This window comes from Phoca vitulina, unplaced genomic scaffold (assembly GCF_004348235.1).
Source record: "Phoca vitulina isolate PV1807 unplaced genomic scaffold, GSC_HSeal_1.0 scaffold7, whole genome shotgun sequence".
In the NCBI taxonomy this organism is placed as follows: Eukaryota; Metazoa; Chordata; class Mammalia; order Carnivora; family Phocidae; genus Phoca; species Phoca vitulina.
The window spans coordinates 58,160,072-58,183,961 of NW_022589710.1; the positions used below are offsets into that span (position 1 = coordinate 58,160,072).

Consider the following 23,890-nt stretch of genomic DNA (forward strand, 5'->3'; position numbering starts at 1 on the left):
TAATTAATACTACATGGATAGCTGTAAACTTGGGTTTTGAGCAATGGCGAAGAAATAAACTATTAGAGGAGAGTGAGTACCCCCTGAACATCCTGAAGATTAGCGTTTTGACTGATTTGATAGAGAACCTAACTGAAAAAATAAAAATCAATGAGCATAAAGAGGAAAGTCGAAGGAGCAGACTGGAGACGCTGCTGAGACAAGGAGAGAACATGAAGTCTATAGGGGCCTTAGCAACAAGAAAAATGAGTGCTCAAGTCTCTGCGAAAAGATAATTTTGGAAAATTCAGAGCAAATGATGAAAAATTTGTGAACCAAGAAAGAAATGTGTTCTTTTTATAATATAGTAAATTCACCCCTCGCATACTTTGCGGGCATTCATAATTATAGTTGACCCTTGAAACAACATGGGTTTGAACCACGAGAGTCTATTTATATGCAGTCGTTTTGTTGTTGTTGTTGTTGTTGTTTTTAGAGTTGACAGCAAAAGGCACAAGGCATATATTTATGAATGCCCACCCCAGTCTCCACGGAACCCAGCTGAAGGTGACTGGTACAGAGTTCTCCCTTGCTGCCCTCTGAGTATCTGGGGAGGCCCATGGAGGCCATCAGCAGCCCACTGGGGGCCCTAAGGATGAGCAGGGTTGCAGGTCGCCCCATGTGTGCACAAGGTGGTTAGATCCAGCACCCAGGACCGGCAGGCAGGAGGCCGGGCTGAACCAGAGGAGAGGTCCCAGAGTGGGCACAGGGCTGTGCGGGAAGCCCCGGGCCCCAGGCATCTCCACCCCCGGAGTCCTCTGTGTGCTGGCCATCCCAGTTGCATTTGGGTGGCTGCGGGCCTTGGGCCACTCCGGGGAGGAACAGACGCCTCCCTGTGGGGGCCCCCTCTGCCCAGGCGCCTCCTGGAGGCCGGGCACTCGAGTGTGCACACAGCTGCTGATGGCTACAAGCCCACGGCACACCTCCAAGCAGATGAGGCAGCTGTACTGTTGCCTCTGCTGAGTCAGGGCCCACCAGGCTGCAGAACATTACCATCCCCCCCGGCCAGGGCCACTGCTGTCACTGCCCCTGGCCCAGTCTGGCCTGACTGGACACAGATTTTCTTCAATAAATAGAGATACAGTACTGTAAAAGTATTTTCTCTTCCTTCTGATTTTCTTAACGACATTTTCTTTTTTCTAGCTTACTTAATTGTAAGAATACAGTATATAATACATATACAAATCATGTGTTAATCGACTCTTTATGTTAGGGGTAAGCCTTCTGGTCAACAGTATGCTATTGTAGCTAAGTTTTAGGGAGTCAAAAGTTATATCCAGATTTTCAGCTGCAAGGGAGTTGGTGCCCCTAACCTCCATGTTGTTATGGGGTCAACTGTATTTGTACATTAGAAGGCTTAAACGGGGATTTTATAAAATATAATGTACATTCTTGATTTTTAATTTCAGAAAACTAAGCAAAACAAAGACTTTAAAATAAAAAGCCATTATTGTTCTTAATGGAGAAACAGATATTAGTGTCATGTTTCCCAAAAGCAAAGTCAAAACAAAGATACTCTTTCTCAGACAGGCTATTTAATAAATTATTAGAGAGTCTTGTCATACTGATAAGGCAGGAAAACAAGTAAGAAAAATTCATAAGAAAGGAACATCACTGGGTGGCTCAGTCGGTTAAGTGTCTGACTTGATTTTGGCTCAGTCATGATCTCAGGGTCTTGGGATCAAGCCTCGCGTCAAGCCCTGCATCAGACTCTGCAGTGGGCCTGGAGCCTGCCTGGGATTCTCGCCCTCTCCCTCTACCCTTTCCCCTCTAAAAGAAAAAAAAAAAAAAAGGGGGAACATTACTAATTGCTGAAGTCATGACTATATAAACTCAGGAGCCTGAAAGAAATCTAAGAATTTTAGAAACAAAATAATTCAAGAATATTTATCATATAAAACCTACTCCAAAATAACAGCAGCATTCCTTTTTAGCAATAACAGCTATTAAATTTTTGTTTCAATAATCTATTTCCTGGGGCACCTGGGTGGCTCAGTCGGTTAACCTGCTGGTTCAGGTCATTTCGGCTCAGGTCATGTCCTCGGGTTCCTGAGATTGAGCCCCTGCATTGGGATCCAAGCTCAGTGGGGAGTCTGCTTGAGGATTCTTTCTCTCTCTCCTCTCCCACTTCTCAGGCTCATCTGAGCATGTACTCACTCTCTCTCTCAAATAAATAAATAAATCTTTAAAAAACATAAATTTCCCTTATAACAAGGACAAAACATATCTGTACTTAACACACATTTATTGAGTACTTACTTGGTAACTAACCTAAGGTGGGATATATCAGCCCAATATAAATAAAACTACAAATATCTTATAAAAGAAAAAATAAGTAAAAGTAAAAATGGCAATACTTCAATTTATTTTTTAAATATATTTTTCCAATAACAAAAGGATAATTTGTTACATACAAAATTCTGAAAATCGTATCAGAGATTAATTTTGACAATAAGGATGGGGCTTGCCTTAGGAAGTATCAAATTATGTCATAAAGCAACCCACATTAAAACTACATTGCTGACTTCAGAAATCCAGGGAACCAAGTACAGAATTTCAAAATAGGACATAAGTTATATCAGAATTTAATATAGGACAATCTGAGTGTAGCAGAAAGGAGAGCTGCTCAGATTATTCTTTAATAATATTAAGAAATAGAAACTTAGACCTTTACGCCAAATAAAATTATAAAACCATAATAAAATTATAGTGAAGAAAGATTTAACATACAATTTCCCAAATTTAGAAAAAACAGAATAATATATTTATCCCAAGTGGCTACTTAGATTTACTACTTAAAAAACAAGAGAAATTACAAATAAGTGGTGGTGGGGGTGGGGGATAAAACTAAGATAAAAGGTAAATATTGATATGAAAATATTTTGTGATAAATATTGTATATAAATTTTGACATCTAAGTTATATAAAAAGCTCCTACAAATCTGTAAGAATGAGTCAAAATTCCCGATGATAAATGGCCAAAAGAATAAAAAATTTAAATATACCAAATTTAAGTAGCTAACTGTTCAACTTGCCACATGAGCGGAATGAAATAAAACTGTAATGTAACACTTTACACTCACCAAAATAGCAAACCCAAAGACAAGTGATAAAGTCCAGAGTTGGCAAGCCCCCAGGGAACATATTACTATTGCCCAAGTACAGTGTTTCAAACTCCAAAGGCAGTCCAACAAGAGGTAACTATAACCAGGCACACACAAAAGATGATAGTCTTTGACCCTTTAATCCTATTTCTGAATATGTATCCAAAGAAAACACACTTTAAAAACTTCTGCTCTTCAAAAGATATTGTTAAGAGAGTGAAAAGACAAGCCACCAGACTAGAAGAAAATCTTTGCAAATTATGTACCTGATAAGGTAATATATAAAGAATTCTCAAAATGCAATAATGAGAAAGCAAACAACACAATAATAAATGGGCAAAAGACTTGAAAAGACACTTCACTAAAGAAGATATATGGATGGAAAATAAGCACATGAAAAGGTTTTCAAAATCATTAGTCATTAGGAAAATATGACTGGAAACCACAATGAGATAAACACTGCAAACCTACAAAAATGGCTAAATTTACAAAGATCATTGTGGATGAAGATGTAGAGCACCTGGAAGTCTCATTCACTGCTGGAGGAAATGAAAACACTTCGGAAAAGTTTGGCAGTTGCTTAAAAAATTCAACATATAAATAGATTAAAAACCTAAATGTGAGACCTGAAACCATAAAACTCCTAGAGGAAAACAGGCAGTAATTTATTTGACATCAGCTGTAGAAACATTTTTTTAGATATGTCTTCTCAAAACAATAGCAAAAATACACCAGTGGGACTACACCAAAATGAAAAGCTTTTGCACAGTGAAGGAAACCATCAACAAATGAAAAGGCAACCCTACTGAACTGGAGAAAAAAATCTGCAAATGATCTATCTAATAAGGGGTTAATATCCAAAATATATGAAGAACTTATATAACTCAACAACCAAAAACCAAATAATACAAGTAAAAAATGGGCAGAGTACCTGAATAGACAGTTTTCCAACAAAGCCCTACAGATGGCCAACAGACACATGAAAAGATGTTCAACATCACTAATCAGAAAAATGCAAATCAAAATCACAATTAGGTATCACCTCACACCTGTCAGAATGGCTAAAATCAAAAACGCAAGAAATAACAAGTGTTTATGAAGATGTGGAGGAAAAAAAAAAAAAAGCCTCATGCACTGCTGGTGGGAATGAGAATTGGTGCAACCACTATGGAAAATAGTGTGGAGTTTCCTCAAAACGTTAAGAATAGAACTACCATATGATCCAGTAATTCCACTACTGGATATTTACTCAAAGAAAATGAAAACACTGATTTGAAAAGATATATGCACCCCTATGTTTATTGCAGCATTATTTACAATAGCCAAGATATGGAAACAGCCCAAGTGTCCATCGATAGAGGAATGGATAAAGAAGATGTGATATGTATGTACGTACATACGTACGTACACACACACACACACAGGAATATTATTCAGCCATAAAAAAGAATGAGATCTTGCCATTTGTGACAATATGGATGGAGCTAGAGAGTATAATACTAAGTGAAATAAGTCAGAGAAAGACAAATACCATATGATTTCACTCATGTGGAATTTAAGAAACAAAACAAAGAAAAAAAGGACAAACAGACTCTTAAATACAGAGAACAAACTGGTGGTTGCTAGAGGGGAGGTGGGTGGGGGAGATAGATAAAGGGGATTAAAAGGTACAAACATCCAGTTCTAAAATAAGTCTCGGAGATGAAAAGTACAGCATAGGGAATATAGTCAATAAGATAGTAACAATGTTATTTGGTGACAGATGGTGACTACACTTACTGTACTAAGGAATGTACAGAATTGTTGAATCATTATGCGGTACACACAAAACTAATATAACACTGTATGTTAACTCTACTTTGATTTTAAAAAGTTCAGTATACACCTACCATATAATCCAGCCATTCTATTCCTAGGTATTTACCCAAGAGAAAAGAAAGCTCCTACCCAAAGACTTGTACCTGGATGTTCATAGCAGCTTTGTTTACAACAGTCAAAAACCAAAACAATCCAAATGTCCATTATTTATGGATAAATAACCTGTGGTATATTGACACAGTGGAATACTACTCAGTAACTAAAAGGGAATGAACCACTGATACACATATAACATGGATAAATCTCAAATAATTATGCTGGGTCAAAGAAGCTAGATGAAAGTAGAGTACATATTGTGTGGTTCCATTTACATAATATTCTAGAAAATGGGAACTAATTTGCATTGACAGAAAGCAGTTTGGTGGCTGCCTGTGAAGGGGGAGCAGGGAGGTGGGAAGGGGCAGGAAGATGGGGATAACTGCAAAGGGATACAAGGAAACTTTTGATGGTGATGGACATCTTCATTATCTTGACTGTGGTGATATTTCATTAGTGTACAGGTGTCAAAAATTATTAAAATGCACACTTCAATATGTGTAGTTTATTGCATGTCAATTATATTGCAATAAAGATGTTGAAAATACTTTAGGTAGTGGGGCGCCTGGGTGGCTCAGTCGGTTAAGCATCTGCCTTCGGCTCAGGTCATGATCCCAGGGTCCTGGGATCGAGCCCCGCATCAGGCTCCCTGCTCAGCAGGAAGCCTGCTTCTCCCTCTCCTACTCCCCCTGCTTGTGTTCCCTCTCTCGCTGTCTCTATCAAATAAATAAATAAAATCTTTAAAAAAAATAGGTAGAAAACCATTTATACCATCATCTTTTATAATGGCAAAAACCCAGCAGGAAATCCATATGTCTACCAAAAGGAATATAGCTCAGTAAATTATGGCTCATCGACTAACCACGAAGCTTTTCTGTTGTTAAGCATAATATATGTGAAGGTCATGTGGATATAAACTTCCTCAGAGGAGAACATGAAATGATATACACAGTATTATTATAACTATACAAAATCCTATGATTACATGTGGCTAAAGAATGGAATAGGTCACAGAGAAACCTTAACAGTTTAAAGTAAGGGATTATAGGTATAAACATGGAGATGTTGGAATAAATTTCATGCTGGCTTGTTTTTTGGGGTTGTATTAACATCTTTCTAAAGCTTTCTCCAAAGCATTTGGGAAGTCTGGGCACTAAGGAGACAAAGAAGCTAAAGGAAATGTAAATGCGGAATTTTCCAACAAAATATTATTTACATGCCTCCTTCCCTTCTCTTTACACTCTCTCCACAGGCTCTCTGCGCATTCCCACTGGTCCTACTACCGCTGTGCTGATCTTTCCATTCCCAGGACACTGCATTATTTGGGTCCTTGCCATTTTCCCCCTAGCTACCATAGTGATTCTGCACACTCAACCTCCCTCTCCATGCTGCCGTCAAGACAGACGACATCATGTATTTCCCTCAGAAAAGCTTTGAGAAGACTCCTCCTCTGCCCACATAATACAGTTAACTCCCTCATGTAAGTCTACTGCAACCTCTATTTCCAATATTATTTCCTTATTCCCAAACCCCAACCTCTTATTTGTTAGTTCTTATTTCCTATGCACCACCCTAGGTCCTGAGGGTGTAAAAATAAGTAACATTTGTGTGGTGGTTAATTTTATGTGTCCACTTGGCTATGAGGCCCAGTTGTTTGGTCAAACACCAGTCTAGATGTTGCTGAGAAGAAAATTCGTAGATGTGATTAATCCTTAAATCGGGAGACTTTGAGAAAGGCAGATTGCCCTCTATAATGCGGATGGGCCTCATCCAATCAGTTAAAGGCCTTACTTAAGAGCAAAGAGTGAAGTTTCCTGAAGAAGAAGCAGTTCTGCTTCAAGACTGTAACATAGAAACCTTGGCTGAGTCTCCAACCTGCAGCCTGCCCTATGGACTTTGGACTTGCCAGCCCCACAGTTGTGTGAGCCAGTTCCTTAAAATAAATCTCTCCCTCTATGTGTATATACCCTGCTGTTTCTGTTTTTTCTGGAGAACTCTAATACCATATGGCTCCTACACTTATGGAACTCATAGGCTAACCCAGGGAATAGGAATATAACCAAATAATTAAATCCAACTTGGAGGTTACCAGACTAGCCCTTCCACCATAAACGATGAAAAAAAATTTTTTTAAATGGCAGGGGTGCCTGGGTGGCTCAGTTGGTTAAGCATCTGCCTTTGGCTTAGGTCATGGTCTCAGGGTCCTGGGATTGAGCCGCGTATCAGGGAATCTTCTTCTCCCCTGCCCCTCCCTCAGCTTGTGTTCTCTCTCTCTCTCTCAAATAAATGAAATCTTAAAAAAAAAAGGCTTTCAGTGATGGAACAGACAGCAAGACCCATGATCTCTGAGAAGAAAAACAAGTGAAGAGCACCCCATGATGACCCTGGCTTTCTGTCTAGAGGTACTATCTGGACTGAGGTGCAAGGAAGGGAAACTCAAGCAGGGAGGGTGGTCTAGCTGAGCTGGGACGAGAAGCATATCATTTTTTGACACTCTTTATATGACAAAACTACTTCCAGCAATAATCATGTAATAATCAGTAATAGTCATTATTTTCTTGATTTATTCTCTGGTTTTAAAACAAACTGTTAACAATGCAAAAAAAGAATAAATATCACTTTACAAAATATTATTCAAATTTAGTAAAATAGTTCAGGTATAAATTAAAGTCTATGCTTAACAAACATAAATATGATGCCTCACAATTCCCACTCTGTTTCACTATTCCACATTTTATACACAAATTTCCACTCTTAAGTAGCCACATAAAATGACAGATTTTAATAACTCAAACTGTTTCTGTATCTTTACAGCCATGTGCTATCATTGCTTACACCAAATCCATTTTTAAACATGGGAGTTTCTTGTACACAGGATGATGGAAACACAAACTGTAGTTGAAGCCAGTTCAAATGATTCTGAACTGCGCTAAGCTAAGCGTACTCTCAAAATGAACACATGTAGCTGTTCAATAGAATGAAGAAATAGGGCGCCTGGTTGGCTCAGTTGGTTAAGCGACTGCCTTCGGCTCAGGTCATGATCCTGGAGTCCCTGGATCGAGTCCCGCATCAGGCTCCCTGCTCGGCAGGGAGTCTGCTTCTCCCTCTGACCCTCCCGACCCTCACCCCTCTCATGTGCTCTCTCTCTCAGTCTCTCTCTCTCAAATAAATAAATAAAATCTTAAAAAGAAAAAAAAAGAATGAAGAAATAACAATGTGCAATTTAAAGTTTACATATGTATCCTTAAAACTCAAAAGGAACCTCAGCAGTTGTTTAGAACATAAGCCAACAAAAGTCCTACCTTCTACCCTCCACCCTATGCCAGGAGTATTTTATCACTGATTAATCAGAATTGCAGAGACATGGTGATAATTAAAAGATAGACTTTTAGTCATTTTTATAATAATTTTTTATAAAACAATTTTATAATTGTTTTAAAATTATCTCCAGACAGCATTCCTTCAAATTTCCAGCACCTAGGTTGGATCGCTCCCTCCACCCCACCTTTGGTGCACCACTGGCTGGGGGTGTCCAAAGGTCTGAAATTTGTGGGGTAGGGTACTGCAGGGAAGGAGCTATGCAGAGAAAGAGCTCCAGAAATCTGCATGGGTTTCCCTTGGGTCTAGCTGAATAGCCTGTGGACATGAAGAGGGTGAGAAGCCAATGACTTGCGAAAGGAATTTGCATGGGTGAGACAGCTGAACCACCTCCAGACCTCACATAGGGCCTGTACATGTTGAGGTTCCCACTAGTGAGAGCAGCGAGATCTCACTGGACACCTTGGTTATTGAGCACACACCAGAAAGGCCATACCTCAGGATCAGGGCTAAATTAGTAGCAAAGCTTATAAAGAGGCCCCTTGAAAAGCAAACTGATTTGCAAGTAAATTTAGAACCTGCCAGAACAAATTTCAATGCTCTTTAAAAGAAGACGTCAAAATGTTGATTCTTAACATCATAACATTCATACTGTGGCAGACAGAATTTCTAGGAATGGCACCCCAAGATTCCATATTCCCTAGTCCCCAGAACCTATGGATGTGAGGTAATGGGATGTGATAACACTCTTGTGATTGTTATATTAGCCAGGTGAGATAATCCAGTTTGACTTACTCTAATCACATGAGCTCTTAAAAGCAGAGAACTTTCTCCAGCTGGAAGCAAAGACAAGGTCAGACAGACCCAAAGCACAAGAAGGATCTAACACATCACGCTGCTTTGAAGGTGGAGAGGACCACGTGAAAAGGAATGTAGGTGTCCTCTAGGAGCAGACCCTGGCTGCCAGCCAGCAAGAAAATGGGGACCTCCACCCTACAGCCACAAGGAAGTGGATTCTGCCAACAACCTGAATGAGCTTGGAATCAGATTCTTCCCATGAACTTCCAGGTAAGAGTCCAACCGAGCCAACACCTTGATTTTGCCTTCTGAGACCCTAGGCAGAGAACCCAATGGAGCACACCAGACTTATGACCTATGGAACCATGGATAAAAACTTAGGCGTTGTTTTAAGCTGTTTAAGTTTGTGTAAGTTGCCATACAGCAATAGAAAACTAATAAAGTAATGCTGGAATAAATTCAAAACATCACTATACATGCTAAGAAACAGGAAAATGTGACCCATAAGTAGGAGAAAAGTCAGTCAATAGAAACAGAACCAGAAACAACAAATATCATAGAATCAGTAGACACAAACATTTAATTATAAGTATGCTCCATGACTTTTTTTTTTTTAAAGCATGACCATAATGAAAAGAAAAATGGAAGATATAAAAATGAGCCAAAATGGAACTTCTGGAGATGAAAAGTGAAATACCTGAAGTAAATAATTCATGGGATGGGAGCAACATCATTTTAGATCTTGCAAGAGGATACTTCTGTGAGCTTAAATATACAAATAGAAACTTTCCAAACTGAGTCTGGAAAAAAAGGCTGAAAGAGAAATGGAAAGAACATCAGTGGCTTGTGGGGCAATATGGAGTGGCCTAACATGTGTAATTGGGAGTACCACAAAATAGAAGAAAAAATTTTTAAAGAATGATGGCCAAATTTGAAAACTAAAATCCCACAGATCCAAGAAGCTAAGCAAACCCTAAGCAGGATAAATAAAGAATACTATAGGGGTGCCTGGGTGGCTCAGTCAGTTAAGTGTCTGCCTTGGGCTCAGGTCATGATCCCAGGGTCCTGGGACTGAGCCCCGCATCGGGCTCCCTGCTCCTCAGGAAGTCTGCTTCTCCCTCTCTCACTCCCCCTGCTTGTGTTCCCTCTCTTGCTGTGTCTCTCTCTATCAAATAAATAAATAAAATCTTAAAAAAAAAAAGAATACTATAGAAAGGAATACCATAACCAAAATGTTTAAAACAAACAAAATCTAAAGAGCAGTCAGAGAAAAAGACATATATGTTCAGAGAAAATATACATAAAAATTACCACTGACTTCTCATTCCAAACAATGGAAACCAGTTAGAATGACAACTTTAAAGTGCTGAGAGAAAATATCCTTCAAAAATTAAAGTACAATTTAAAAAATTTCAAAGAGGGGTACCTGGGTGGTTCAGTGGGGTAAGCATCCACCTTCGGCTCAGGTCATGATCCCAAGGTCTTGGGATCGAGCCCCGCATCAGGCTCCCTGCTCCTCGGGGAGCCTGCTTATCCCTCTCCCTGTGCCTGCCTCTCCCCCTGCTTATGCTCTCTCTCTCTGTCAAATAAATAAAATAAATCTTAAAAAAAATTTTCAAACAGAAGCTGAAAAAATTTGTCACCAGCAGACATGAACTACTAGAAATTTTAAGGAAGCTCTTTAGGCTTATGAAAATAATACAAAATGGAAAATTGGATCTATGCACACAAAAGAAGAGAGCTATAAATAAAGGTAAGAAAGGAGGAAAAAAGAAAACTCAGGACAAATAGAAGAAACAGAAAATATGAAAATGGGAGGCTTAAATCCAAACATATGGATAATTACATTAAATGTAAATATGTTAAACATTCTAACTGAAAAGCAGAGATTGCCAGGCTGAATAAAAAAGCAGACTCAACTTTACCCTATCCTTGGGAAATCCACTTTGAAAGACATAAATTAGTTAATAGTAAAAGAATAAAAAACATAATCATAACAAAAAAGGAGTGACTATATCAATATCACTTCGGAATAAGGAATACTGCCTGGGATAAAGAGATAATTCATAATGATAAGAGGGCCAACCAATTAATCAAGAAGATATAACAATCCTAAATATATATGTACCTAATAAGAGCTTAAAAAATACACGGAGCAAAAACTGAGAGAACTAAAAGGAGAAACAGACAAATCTATTATTATAGCTGATTATTTTAATACTCCTCTCTCAGTAAACTTTAGAACACAGAGAGAGAAAATCAGTAATAAGACTAAATAACACCCTTAACCAACTTGACCTGACATCTAAAGAGCCCCACTCTCAACATCTAAAAGACTTTCACTCCATTCCAAAGCTCATGAAACATTCACCAAGACAGATGCTGAGACATTGAAAAGAAAGTTACAATAAAATTAAAAGGACTGAAATGAAATAACAGCATTAAATTAAAAATCAGTAACAAAAAATCTGGAAAATCTCTAAATATTTGGGTATTAAACAACACATTTCTTAGTAACCTGTGGGTCAAAGAAGAAAACACAAGGAGAATTAGAAACTGTTTTGAACTGAATGATAATTAAAAAAAAAAAAAATTGTGGCATGCACTTAAAACAGTGCTTAGGTAGAAATATAGGGTTTAAATCTTACATCAGAAGACCAAAATCAATGATTGAAATATCTATCTTAAGAAGCTATAAAAAGAGCAAGTAAACCAAAATAAGTAGAAGGAAATAAATAGGAGCAAGTAAACCAAAACAAATAAATAGAAAAGCAAAAATCAATGACCTAGAAAATGGAAAAATAATACAGAAAATGAATGAAACCAAAGAAGGTTTTTAAAAAGAGCAATAAAATTGCTAAACCTCTAGCTAGATTGATCAGAAGGGGAAAAAAAAACCCCACAAATTACCTCTATTAGGATTGACAGTGAGGCAGATCTTACAGTCATCAAAGATATTATGAGGGGCGCTAGGGTGGCTCAGTTGGGTAAGCATCTGCCTTTGGCTCAGGTCATGATCTCAGAGTCCTGGGATCGAGCCCTGTGTCGGGCTCCCTGCTCAGCGGGGAATCTGCTTCTCCCTCTCCCTCTGCCCCCATCCCCCACTCGTGCTCTCTCTCTCTCCCCCAAATAAATAAAGGATATCTTTAAAAAAAAAAGATATTATGAGACCATTCAGTATAGCTTGTGCTAATAATTTTGAATACAGATGAAATGGACAAGTTTCATTTATATTTAATGGTTCTCGAAAAAATGAAAGAGAGAGAGAAGAAAGTGCAATCTGAAGTAAATATGGCCAAATGTCAAAATCTGTTAAATTTGGTTGGCAGGTACCTGGGTATTTTCTGCATGCTTGAAATGCTCTGGAACTAAAATTTTAAATTAATCAATGGAAAATTATTTCCCAGGATCATTCAGTCAACAAATATTTATTGATCATCTCCTATATGATAGATATTGGAGTGGGGTCCTAAGAATACATTAGCCAAAAGGCCAGACACGTCTCTCCCTGATGGAACGCAGTTGGGTGGGGCACACGATCAAGTACATACAACAGATGCGTACAGGCTGTGGTAGGTGCTATTAAAGAAACGACTCCATGAAGACACACTTAGTAGGGGAAAGGGTGGAAGGTTTGCTCTATATAGGGAAGCTCAGGAAATTAGGGAATGTGAGACATACATGATGAGAAGCAGTCACACGTCCAGAGAGCCAGGGAAGTGAATCCCAACAAGAGGGAAGTACATAAATATGGGAGCCCTAGAGTTTGGAAAGAGCTAGAAATTCTAGAACATCCAGGGTAAAAAGCAGTTTGAGATGAGGTTGAAGAAGTTGGATTTTATTTTAAATGTAATAGGATGTCACTGGGGGGAGGTTTGAAGCAGAGGAGCTGGTCACCACGGACAGGAGACAAGTAGAATCTTTTGAGGTTTGCCATTTATGACCAGAGCTGGGTGTTTAAAGACTCAAGTTCGTCATTTTTTTTCTAAGAACACAATGTCCAGACAGAAAGAGCCATCCCATTCTGTACTCTTAGCACCATTACCACTACAACAGTCGGTTGTAGTGGCCTCAAGTTACTTGCTCCATCTCAAGGGATGGGCTGACGAATCCCGATGCCACCACATGACCCAGATTACTCACATTCCACTTTGCGCTGGCAAGTGGCTCAGCTCCATGCTTGGGGCCATAGATGCAAGTACTCCATCCCCAGACCACCGGGGCCCACTCCTGGGACCAAGTCGGGATCAGTCAGGATCCAGTCAGGAAATCAGAAACACAACAGTTATTTTAAACGAGAGAATTTAATATAAGAAATAGGTTAGACAGGTACTGGAGGGCTAAAGAGGTGAAACAGAAACAATGCAGTTAAAAAAAAAAGGTTGTAAAAAGAAATGGTAGTAACTATGAATCCATGAAGCCTCCCCCATCATCAGGGCTAAAGAAACACAGAGAAGAGATGGACCTAGAAGGCTGCCGGAAGGTCCTAGGAAGCCGGAGCCCTGCCCTCTGTGGAGGGTGCCGGGGGCTACCGCTGGTATGCCTGAGGCTGCAGGCTGGGAACCCAGGAGCACCGGAGTGAAGACTGGCTGCCCCCGGGCGACCCCCACAGAATGGAGAGTAGATGGAAAGGAGCCAAGAAGGAACCGCTGCTTCCCCTCCAGCCGTCTGGTAGTCTCTGCTGCCCCAGGAGACCCAACGGGACCAGACGCAGTTGCTAATGGAGAAAGGTGGTCTCCAGAGCCTCGGTTCTGACCTCACCGTGCAGAGCATGGAAGGGAGGGTTTGGGGCTGAGAGACCACATACAGCTTAACAACTAACACACAGTGCTTTTCCCGCAATCCTGTCTCATGAAACAATTTGTTCATTCTTCATGTGTGCATCACAGAAATGTTTCCATTAGCACCAGGGCCACTTTTGAGACATGAACTCTGTTTTCCAGGGCATGTTGTCACCTTCACATCTGTGAAAGCTGTCTGGGGTACAGGACTTTGTAATTCCATGCCTGGTACTGACATTCTACATTTTTACCTAAAGCCACTTAGTAGCTATTTGCATCACATTACAGAAAGTGTGTTTTGGGTGTGTGTGTGTGTGTGTGTGTGTATATATATATATATATATCCTGAGATGTATATCTGTGATCTCCAGTATGTAACCACTTACTGTATTGCTTTTAAAATGATTTTTAAGATGTCCATCAGCACATGAATGGATAAAGATGTGGTATTTATATATACTGGAATATTACTCAGCCATCAAAAAGGATGCAATCTTACACTTGCAAAGACGTGGATGGAACTAGAGAGTATTATGCTAAGCAAAATAAGTCATTCAGAGAAAGACAAATATCATATGGTTTCACTGATATGTGGAATTTAAGAAACAAAATGGAAGATCATACAGGTAGGGAGGGAAAAATAAAATAAGATGAAATCAGAGAGGGAGACAAACCATAAGAGACTCTTAACCATAGGAAACAAACTTAAGTTGCTGGGTGGGGGGATGGGGTAACTGGGTGATGGGCATTAAGGAGGGCATGTGATGTAATGAGCACTGGGTGTTACATGCAACGGATGAATCACTAAACTCTCCATCTGAAACTAATGATACACTATATGTTAACTAATTGAATTAAATAAAATAAGCTACAAAAAAAAGAAATAGAAAAAAAGATTTTTAAAGGCTTGTTTACAATAATAGCCAATATTTGCAATTATGAGTTTATAACACTGGCATAAAAATTAGATCTGTGTTAACTTTCTTTCCTCCTCTATCTGCCAATTTCATCCGGTGACCCCAGTAAGTATCAAGAAACTCACACTGCCTGAGGCTGCTTCAGGCTCAACTACTATTTTCTTTTCAAAATAAAGTCATTGAGAACATGTCCAGTAGTCTGAGAGACTTTGTAGGAGAATTAATTCTCTTTGTAAGAATTAATTCTCATTTTATATTCAGTCCCATAAGGCAGTGCTACTTAAATTCTCTGTGGTGAAGGACCCTTTTAAAATTTTTCCAGTCTGTTGCAAACTGATACTTTGTAAAAATTAATAAAAATGAATTACTAGAAAAACAAAATTAAAAAAAAAGACAAGATAAAAGCTACAATTTTGTATTATTAGTTTAACAAACAGGAAATTACATTGCAATAAATATTACCAGGGTAAACATAATATAGGGAAAAAGAAAGAAGTACGAAAATTGTACACTTGCTTATTTGCTGAAAGTATGCATATGGGCAACTGATATATAGGTTCACTATTACACTTGTAGCTTTTTTCCATCTTGAGGGAAAAATGAATCCCCATATTAAATAGTTATAGGTACAGTTTGAATGAACAGTGTATAGAAATATTTAAAGTGTTTAGTGTGGCAAATAGACTTTCTTCTTGATTAATAATTTATCTAAGATTGCCAAGACTACTTGCAGGGGATAATGTATATCTAAACTGTTTCTATGTTTTATTTTGATAATAACTAAGAAGAAGAGGAAGAAGAAAAGGAACAAGGAGGGGGAGCAGGAGGAGGAGGAGAAACTAGTCTCACTGAATGGAGTAAGAGATTTTATAGCAATTTCAGTAAATTCAGTTTATTCACTTTTAAATTTTATCTAAAAATGAAGTGCTGTTTTTTTTAGAGTCCTTTAAATACTTAAATAGAAGTCACTTCCAGCAATGTATCCTGTAAGTTACAGTTAAATTTAAATCATCTTTTGATGAAAGAAATGGATTCTGGATCCATGAATTTTTTAGGCATAGATCTTTTGATGGAAAATAAAATTCAAAATGCTTTATCAAACTTTAAGGCGTTTTGTGATAGCTTTTCACAGATGTGCAATATCAAGATCATCACCTACATCATTGATAATTGTTAAATTATGGAATATGTGTCATAATCATCTGTAGAAACTGTTTTTCCAAGCTTCCAACTTTCGTTTTTGCCCTTTGATCTTATCTTGAAAAACATGTTGCATTTCTTCTTTGCATGGAAGTACTGAGATCATTAAAAGTACTGAAGAGCTTTAGCAACGCTGCTTATCCAATTCATATTTTCAACAAGCCGGGACCAAACTGTTTTCTGGTTTTGCAGAAATGTTGAGTTGTTCCGTAGATCAAACATTCTCAAACATTTGTCCTCTCGATTATCATCATACCTAAGCATGCCTTAAGAGCTGTTTAGGATCTGCTTCCAAACTATCAAACAACACAAGAGAATAACCCAGAATTTAACATACCAGCTTTTATCTAATTCATCATTTTTAGTATGACAGTAAGGCCGTTGTTTAGCTCCACCATTCTTCATAGCCCAGGACTTTCTCACAGGAGAAACAGTACATTGATTTACATTCTGGTGTAAGCCTCTTAATCAGGATAACGACGCCAGGATGTTTTCTGCACCATCAGAACATGCTCCTACACAAAATGTAAACTCCAAACCATATTTGTTGACAATGTAATCCTTCATAGTATTACTTAGTTCAGACTTAGTTATGTTTGTCAGCAACAAAGTTGAAAAAAAGAAATCTTCCTTCCTATCATCATTGTAAACAGGAATACGAGTGAGATTATCACACTGCAATGAAAAATACGTTGCTAGTTCTAATTGCTCTCTGAGTTAGTCTTCCACATTATTAGCCAGTTCCTGAATATGCAGAGCTATGGAAGTAGTACTTGAGCTACCTTCTTCGCTGTGGATTCACCCAACATTTCCAAACAAATACCTTTGATACCATCTTCACCAATGTCTTGGCAACTATATGGATTTTAGCCTTGGCATTTTCAAAACAAAAAACAAAACAAAAATAACCTCCCTGGGGCACCTGGATGGTTCAGTCGGTTAAGCGTCTGCCTTTGATTCAGGTCATGATCCTGGAGTCCTGGGATTGAGCCCCGCATTGGGCTCCTTGCTCAGCGGGCTCCCTGCTCAGCGGGGAGTCTGCTTCTCTCTCTGCCCCTCACCCCACTCATGCTCTCTCTCGATCTCTCTCTCTCTCAAATAAATAAATAAAATCTTAAAATATTTCAAAAATAGCCTCCAGTGGGGCTTGTTTTACCTTTAATAACTTGAGGGTGAAAAATCACTAATATAAATTTTATTTCCCTAATTAATAATGTTAAATCATAAAAGGAAAATTGTCAAAAACCAAATAAATATAAGTTATAAAAATAAGTGCTCACAGATTTTTATACACTTTTAGGTTACAAGTTGACAAATCCATTAAAATACTACATTTTACAGTATGGTCCTGCACATGATTATTTATTACACAACTTGTACTTTATGACTCACCGTTTGAGCTTGCCAATACTGAAGCGGTCTATACCCTGTTCAATGAGATGAGTTAGCCATTGTGAACTTGGCCATCATAACAATTTTAAACTGTTACAGAAGCTTCTAATGCCTCCTCTCAATTTCTATACCTAACTTGTCACGGATCAGTAACAGTTCATGGACCAGCACCAACCTGCAGACCACACTTTCAGTAGCACTGCTACAGGTATTGTGGACAGAGAACCAATGGTATTTGCTGATGAACTACATCCAGGATGTGGGATAAGGGAGGCAGATAAAGGAAAGGTATGATTCCAAGAAGACATTTGGGCAATTTTTAGCTGGAGTCAATGGGTGGATGGTGAAGCCATTTGCTGAAATAGGGAGAAATATGTTTGGATACATTAAGTTTGGGGTGCTAGGAATCACCCAAGTGGAGATAGTAAATATGAGTCTGGAACTTAGGTAGAGATGGAGTCTGAAGTTTTAACTTTGGCAATCACCAGCATTTAGATGATACAACTCAGCATGAGAACACCTAGAGGAGAAAACATGGAGAAGAAAGCCAGAAGCAAGGTCTGAGCCCTCCAACACGCAGAGGTGAGTAGAGGAGGGGAGCAAGTGAAGGAAGGAAAAGGCTCTGCGTAGTCGGTTCTGATGAGCACCCCTGATGCAAAATCTTGGATTAGAGCCACTATAAATGTTCCACAGTAAGCTAAAGCAATGGCTAGATGTTCACCTTTGATTCCTGGAACCTGTTACAGAGTGCACTGTATAAGGAAGCACTTAATAAATATGCATTGGATGAATGAATGATAAACGTGACAGATACGAATATTGCCATACTTGTTATTCTGGTACTGAAATTTTGTGGCACTTTCATTTTACAAAATACCATATGATTATCTCTAAGAGTAACTCACTCCTTCCAAAGGATTCATGGTACCTGGGATGAAGAGAGTTCCAAAGTGTTTTAGCACCATGGATCCTTGTGGTAGTTAGATAAAGACTGATTCTAAATGTATAAAATGAAACCAGTTGCATTGAAATAGACATCAGAGTATTTAAAAAAACAAATCAGCAGTAATGTATTATAGGTGCTTCTTTATTAGCATATTAAATACCAAGATCTGGGGGCATAACAAATAATGAGTGGTGGGAAAAGGAAAGGAGGATTCGGTTGGGGGGGTAGGGGAGGATTCACTGTAATTGCAAAGCTGTGAAGAGGAGGACCAAATTCAAGGTAGCCACAACATCTGCATTATAATGCAGAAACAGCTGTGATTTCTGCTGGTGAAAAAGTCACAGATACTGCTAAAATGACTGTGCTTTGTTGCCAACTTCTCTGAAAAAAGTTGCTAAGTATCCATTAGAGGTCCACATTCATGGACTCCAGATGAAGAATCCCTAAATTAAAAGGTCTCTTTCACTTGTACCCTCACCCCACATCCAGGTTATGCTCTCTTCTGAGAAAAAAATAAGTAAATATATGTATATATTTATATTTAAATGTAAAAAGATATGTTTGTATATTAAATTTATACTATAAACATATTCTTTTTACATATCATATATACCAAAAAAATAATCATATATACCAAATAGTACAGCCTTTTGGTAAAGTAATTTGGCAAATTTAAAATATGCTTGCATGCCCCCCTTTTCTTTTTTTAGAGAGTGAGAGAGCATGTGCACATGCTCGAGGTGGGAGGGAGGCAGAGGGAGAGAGAGAATCTTAAGCAGGCTCCATGCTCAGTGCAGAGCCAGATGTGGGGCTTGATCTCACAACCCTGAGATCATGACCTGAGCCAAAATCAATATGCTTAGATGCTTAACTGACAGAGCCACCCAAGTGCCCCTATGCATGCCCTTTTGACTCAGAAATTCTGCTCTAATAATTTCCCTTGAGAACAATACCGCATATGTGAGCTAGGAAGGAAGCCTTGTGCATATCTAGGGGAAGAGCAGTGCTGACAGAAAGCAGAGTACGTGCAAAGGCCCTGAGACAGGAGTGCTTCCGGATGTCTGAGGAAAAGCGAGAAGGCAAGTGTGCCTGGAGTAGCATGAACAAGCAGGAGAGCTACAGATGAAGATGGGGCTGGTGGTGGGGGGAGATCATGGGGGAGAGGGAGGGCAGATGATTTCAGGCCTTGGTGACCACTGTAAGGACGCTGGCTTTTATGAAGTGAGATGAGAAGCCACTGGAGGGTTGGGAGCAGAGGAGTGGCCTGACTTGATGCACATTTAAAAATGGTCCTTTTGGTTGAGGACAGAATTGAGGACAGACTGGGGGCAGAAGGAGGCAGAAGCAGGGAGCTGGGCTGGGAGGCTGGGGCTGGTGGTGGCGGCTCGGACAGGGTTCAGTAGGGGAGGTGCTGACATGACGGATGTGGAAGGGAAGAAGAAGAAGCGAGCTGGGGGTGATGCTGAGGTTTTTGGCACAAGCAACACAAAGGATGGAGATACCATTCATTAAATTAAATTCATTAAAATGGAAAAACTGTAAGAGAGCAGTTTTGGGGGAAAAGATCAGGAGTTAGGCTTTGACCATGGAGATGTCTATAATTGCTGAATAAGAACAGAAAAATAGCAGAAAACCTGGAAGCAATTTAAATGTCACTAATAGGGACTGCTGAAGTAAATTACTGTGTACTGATAAACTGCTGAAGGAAGAGCAGAATGCGATATAAAGAATGTGATATAATTATATGATTATGAAAATTTGTCTATATTATATGAAAAAGTGAGTTGCAGAATGGTACAGTAGCATTTCAATAAGATTACATTTATATATAATCTATATATGTAAGTATGTGCATGTATACATCAGTTTATATGGATAGATACACTGCAGACAATTATTAGTATCTATCTGTGGAATGGGACTGGCGGAGGAGAGAATGGAATGAACACTTTACTTCTATATTATTAGGAGTTTTAAATGAAGAACGTGTATCTTATGAGTAATATAAAAACTAACAAAGATTGAAAAGTTTTTTAAAGTGCTTTAAGTGCTGCTTGGTTCCTATATAAGCAACCACTCTCAAACACAGGCACATTTTGTTTACGTTGTTCTTTAAAACAGGTAGAAATTTTCTGATTGCAGCTTTCATGTGAGGCAAGCAGTTGGAGATCTGGGGTGGTGGACACTGGGAAGAGGAAGAGTGAGCTAAGGCCACTGAAAGAGGAAGAGAGCAAATGAGTCAAGGGACAGGCATGATATAGAGATCTAATACTCAAGCTGGGGCAATAGTGAGTTGCTAGGCATGTGTTTGTGTGGCCAGCTCAGGGTTTTTCAATTTTTTTTTTTTTAAAGATTTTATTTATTTATTTGTCAGAGAGAGAGAGAGAGCACAAGCAAGGGGAGTGGCAAGCAGAGGGAGAAGGAGGCTCCCCGCTGAGCAAGGAGCCCAATGTGGGACTCGATCCCAGGACCCTGGGATCCTGACCTGAGCCGAAGGCAGACGCTTAACCACTGAGCCACCCAGGTGTCCCGGTTTTTCAATTTTTTAAACATGCATGCCTTTAGGCAATTTGGGAGCTCTCCAGTTTGCTACAAGCCCCACCACTCCCCATGACCTCACATGCAGCCTAAGTCATACCTTTAGATCACTGTAGGCAGTGACTTACACTCCTACACTGACACGCTTTGAGCTCTTTGCCTGGGCTACGCACTGCATTCAGTTCTGCCTCGTGCTGTCTTGGGCATGTGGGTAATGCCAGAAGATTAAGAGCATGAATAACCTCCCCCATGAAATCTGCACGTCTCATCTATCTCCCTGTGAGCCATAAAAATGTCCCTAAAAATGGAAGTGGTCACAAGATCCCTTTCTGAGTTCATACTTAGGCTGCAAAAGTGTGAACTGTACAAATCAGCAGGCAATGGAGTCCTGACTTCCGATTTAATTTTGACAATTCCTTCTTTGCCTGGACTGATAGAGTTTTCCTTCTGCTTAAGTATAGAGTGGCACAAAGATACCATGACCCAGGTCATCGTTATGACGACTACGGCAGGGACAGATGGAATCATAATATGACACATGGGCCTACGCGTAGTAGATCTTGCTAACAGGGTAAAGGTGGGGGAAAGAAACCTTGGCAGGTAAAGACCAAATAAAGTTACAAATAAACTCAGCATTTTTGCCAAGTAGCTTTCCATACATTAAATAATATCCATTCTAAGATGACTATAAGTGGTGTAAGTGGCTATTAACATAATTATTTGTTGAGTGAATGAACAAACAACTGAATGCTCTACATGTGGTATCTCTTTATCTCAATGACAAGAGAGCCCTAAATAGACCTCTGTGGAAGTGTTTTGTCGAGTGGATTTCCAGATCTAATGATGGCCCCCAGGCCAGCGTGTGGACCTCGAGTTCTGCATTTGGAACATAAAGCTAAGAGAAACTTTACAACCAGACCTGGAAGGGAAGAGGCCATCATGTTTAACCACACGTCTCTCGGGAAAAAACCTCCGAAAATGTTCTATTTCCAATAATCATGGAATACACATTGCCTTTTAAGATTTGTTTCTCAGAACAGCAGAGATCATTTAGTCTGAGAGAACACAGAGTGGCTTAATTATTTTTTTTCTTTTCTAGATTCTCTGCCAAGAACCACAGAGCAAAATGAAATGACAGTGTGGGGAGACAGCTGCTAAGTAATCTCTTTGTTGTATTTCTAATAAGAGAGCTACATCATTTCTGTTGCTAACATATAGCCATATTAGTTCTGAAATAAGTTATTATGGTTTTTTCCCCTCAGTGGACTCCAGTTGCAATAAGTAATACATCATTTAAAATTGGAAATGTGTATCCTTACGAAAAAAAAGTTTGCTCCTTCTTGCTTCAACTTTGAAAGACTTCTGAGTAGACAGCTTGAATTTGAAACCAGCAGCTTGATTTGCACACATCATCTGGTACTGACGGAGCACTTGTATAGGTCCGGCGCCGGGAGTGTAATGAATAAGCAGAGAAGTGGGTGAAGGCGGCACGCTGAGGAAGATGACATTTAGGGAAGGAGACTGGGAAAGTCAGCCAGGAAAGCAGGAAGAGCGTGAGCGTCAAGGGCAAAGAGCGTGTTTAGGAGGTGAGCTTGTCAGTGTCAAATGCTACGGAGAACAACTAAAGCACCCACTGGTTTTAGCAGCAAAGAGGTCATTGTTGAGCCTGGTCAGAGCGGTTGCGGCAGCAGAGTTCCTGGGGCAGAAATGAGGTCACAGTGGACTGGAAGGGATTTGGACGTGAGAATAGAGGGGGGAGTGCAGCTTAAATGCGTAGCTTCAGACGGAGAGGCTAACTGATGCACTCATGTCCACAGGAAGCAGACGGGGGCAGAATCCTAAGCTACGGTGGCAGGATCTGCCGGAGACGGTGGGGCCGAGAGAACAGTGCCTTCGCCACTGTGACAGGAGGGAAGGAGGCATAGTGGCAAGTCAATGGTGAGTGGTGGGACTGCCATCTTCCTCAGCCCCCTGGTCCTCATCAACAGTGCGCAAATTGTAGAGGGGAGCAGGGAGGAAAAGACACTGTTGCTTTGAGGACTTCAATTTTCTTAAGAAATAGGGAGCAAGGCCATTTGCTGAGCGCCTGCACCCATATCCTGTTTGTACTGCGCGTGCTCAGGAGCCTCGGTGCAAGGCAGAGAGCAGAGTCAGGTGGACCCGGGGCTGCGGTTTTGCCAGGCAAGAGTGATGGAAGAACGAGGGCTGGGCAGTTGAGGGCACTGCCAAGAGTGTAATGGACCCAGACTCTAGACTAGACAGGGAAGCAAGGCAGCCTCACAAGAGCCCCAACATCTGAGAAAAACCTAGAGGGGGGAAGGGAATGGAGGGCCTGTTTAAGTCGAAGATCAAGTGTAATGGGACCAGCACTAGACCCGGGCTGGAGGGGACCTGCCATGCATCCCATGTTCTGGAGGGCTCTGCTCTGGCCCTTATCTGGCTGCACCCCTCTCCATAGAACAAGGATTGTGCAGGACCAAGGGGATGTGCCCACCCAAGCCTACACACTCCACCTTTTAGAGGGCATTGCAGGTACCTGGGACCCTAGGATTGATCCCCTACTCAAACAGCTCCAAGCCCACTTTCAGTGACTGTGGGCTCGCTCAAGGGGTGGCTGTTTGTAGGAGATGTGTGGGAGATGTGGATTAAGCTCAGAGCGAGGGCTGGTGTCCACACAAGTGCGTGAAGCCCCTTGCCACAGGGAGTGCAGTGAGGGACCGGGGGCCAGTACTCCCCCTCGCCATAGATGTCTCATGGGGACCTCCAAGGAACTCCTGGTTTCTAATCAAACCTTTGCCTTCTAGCTTGTTATTAAAGTATTGTCAAGGTGGGAAGAGAAAATATATTTAGGGGCGCCTGGGTGGCTCAGTCGTTAAGCGTCTGCCTTCGGCTCAGGTCATGATCCCAGGGTCCTGGGATCGAGTCCCACATCAGGCTCCCTCC

The 23,890-nt window shown here is 40.1% G+C and overlaps 1 protein-coding gene across 4 annotated transcripts in view; it reads right to left on the reverse strand.

Annotated features, from left to right (window-relative positions):
• Window positions 1-23,890, reverse strand: part of EFCAB11 (EF-hand calcium binding domain 11) — a 141,012-nt gene that overhangs the window by 18,365 nt on the left and 98,757 nt on the right. Inside the window, exon 6 of one of the 4 annotated variants that reach the window (XM_032405765.1) lies at window positions 12,400-13,403. The exons of the other annotated variants lie outside the window; for them this stretch is intronic. Within the exon in view, the coding sequence (XP_032261656.1) occupies window positions 13,313-13,403 (91 nt within the window). The 3' untranslated portion in view covers window positions 12,400-13,312. Of the gene's footprint in view, window positions 1-12,399; window positions 13,404-23,890 lie in introns of those variants that run through there. 4 annotated transcript variants of the gene reach the window in all.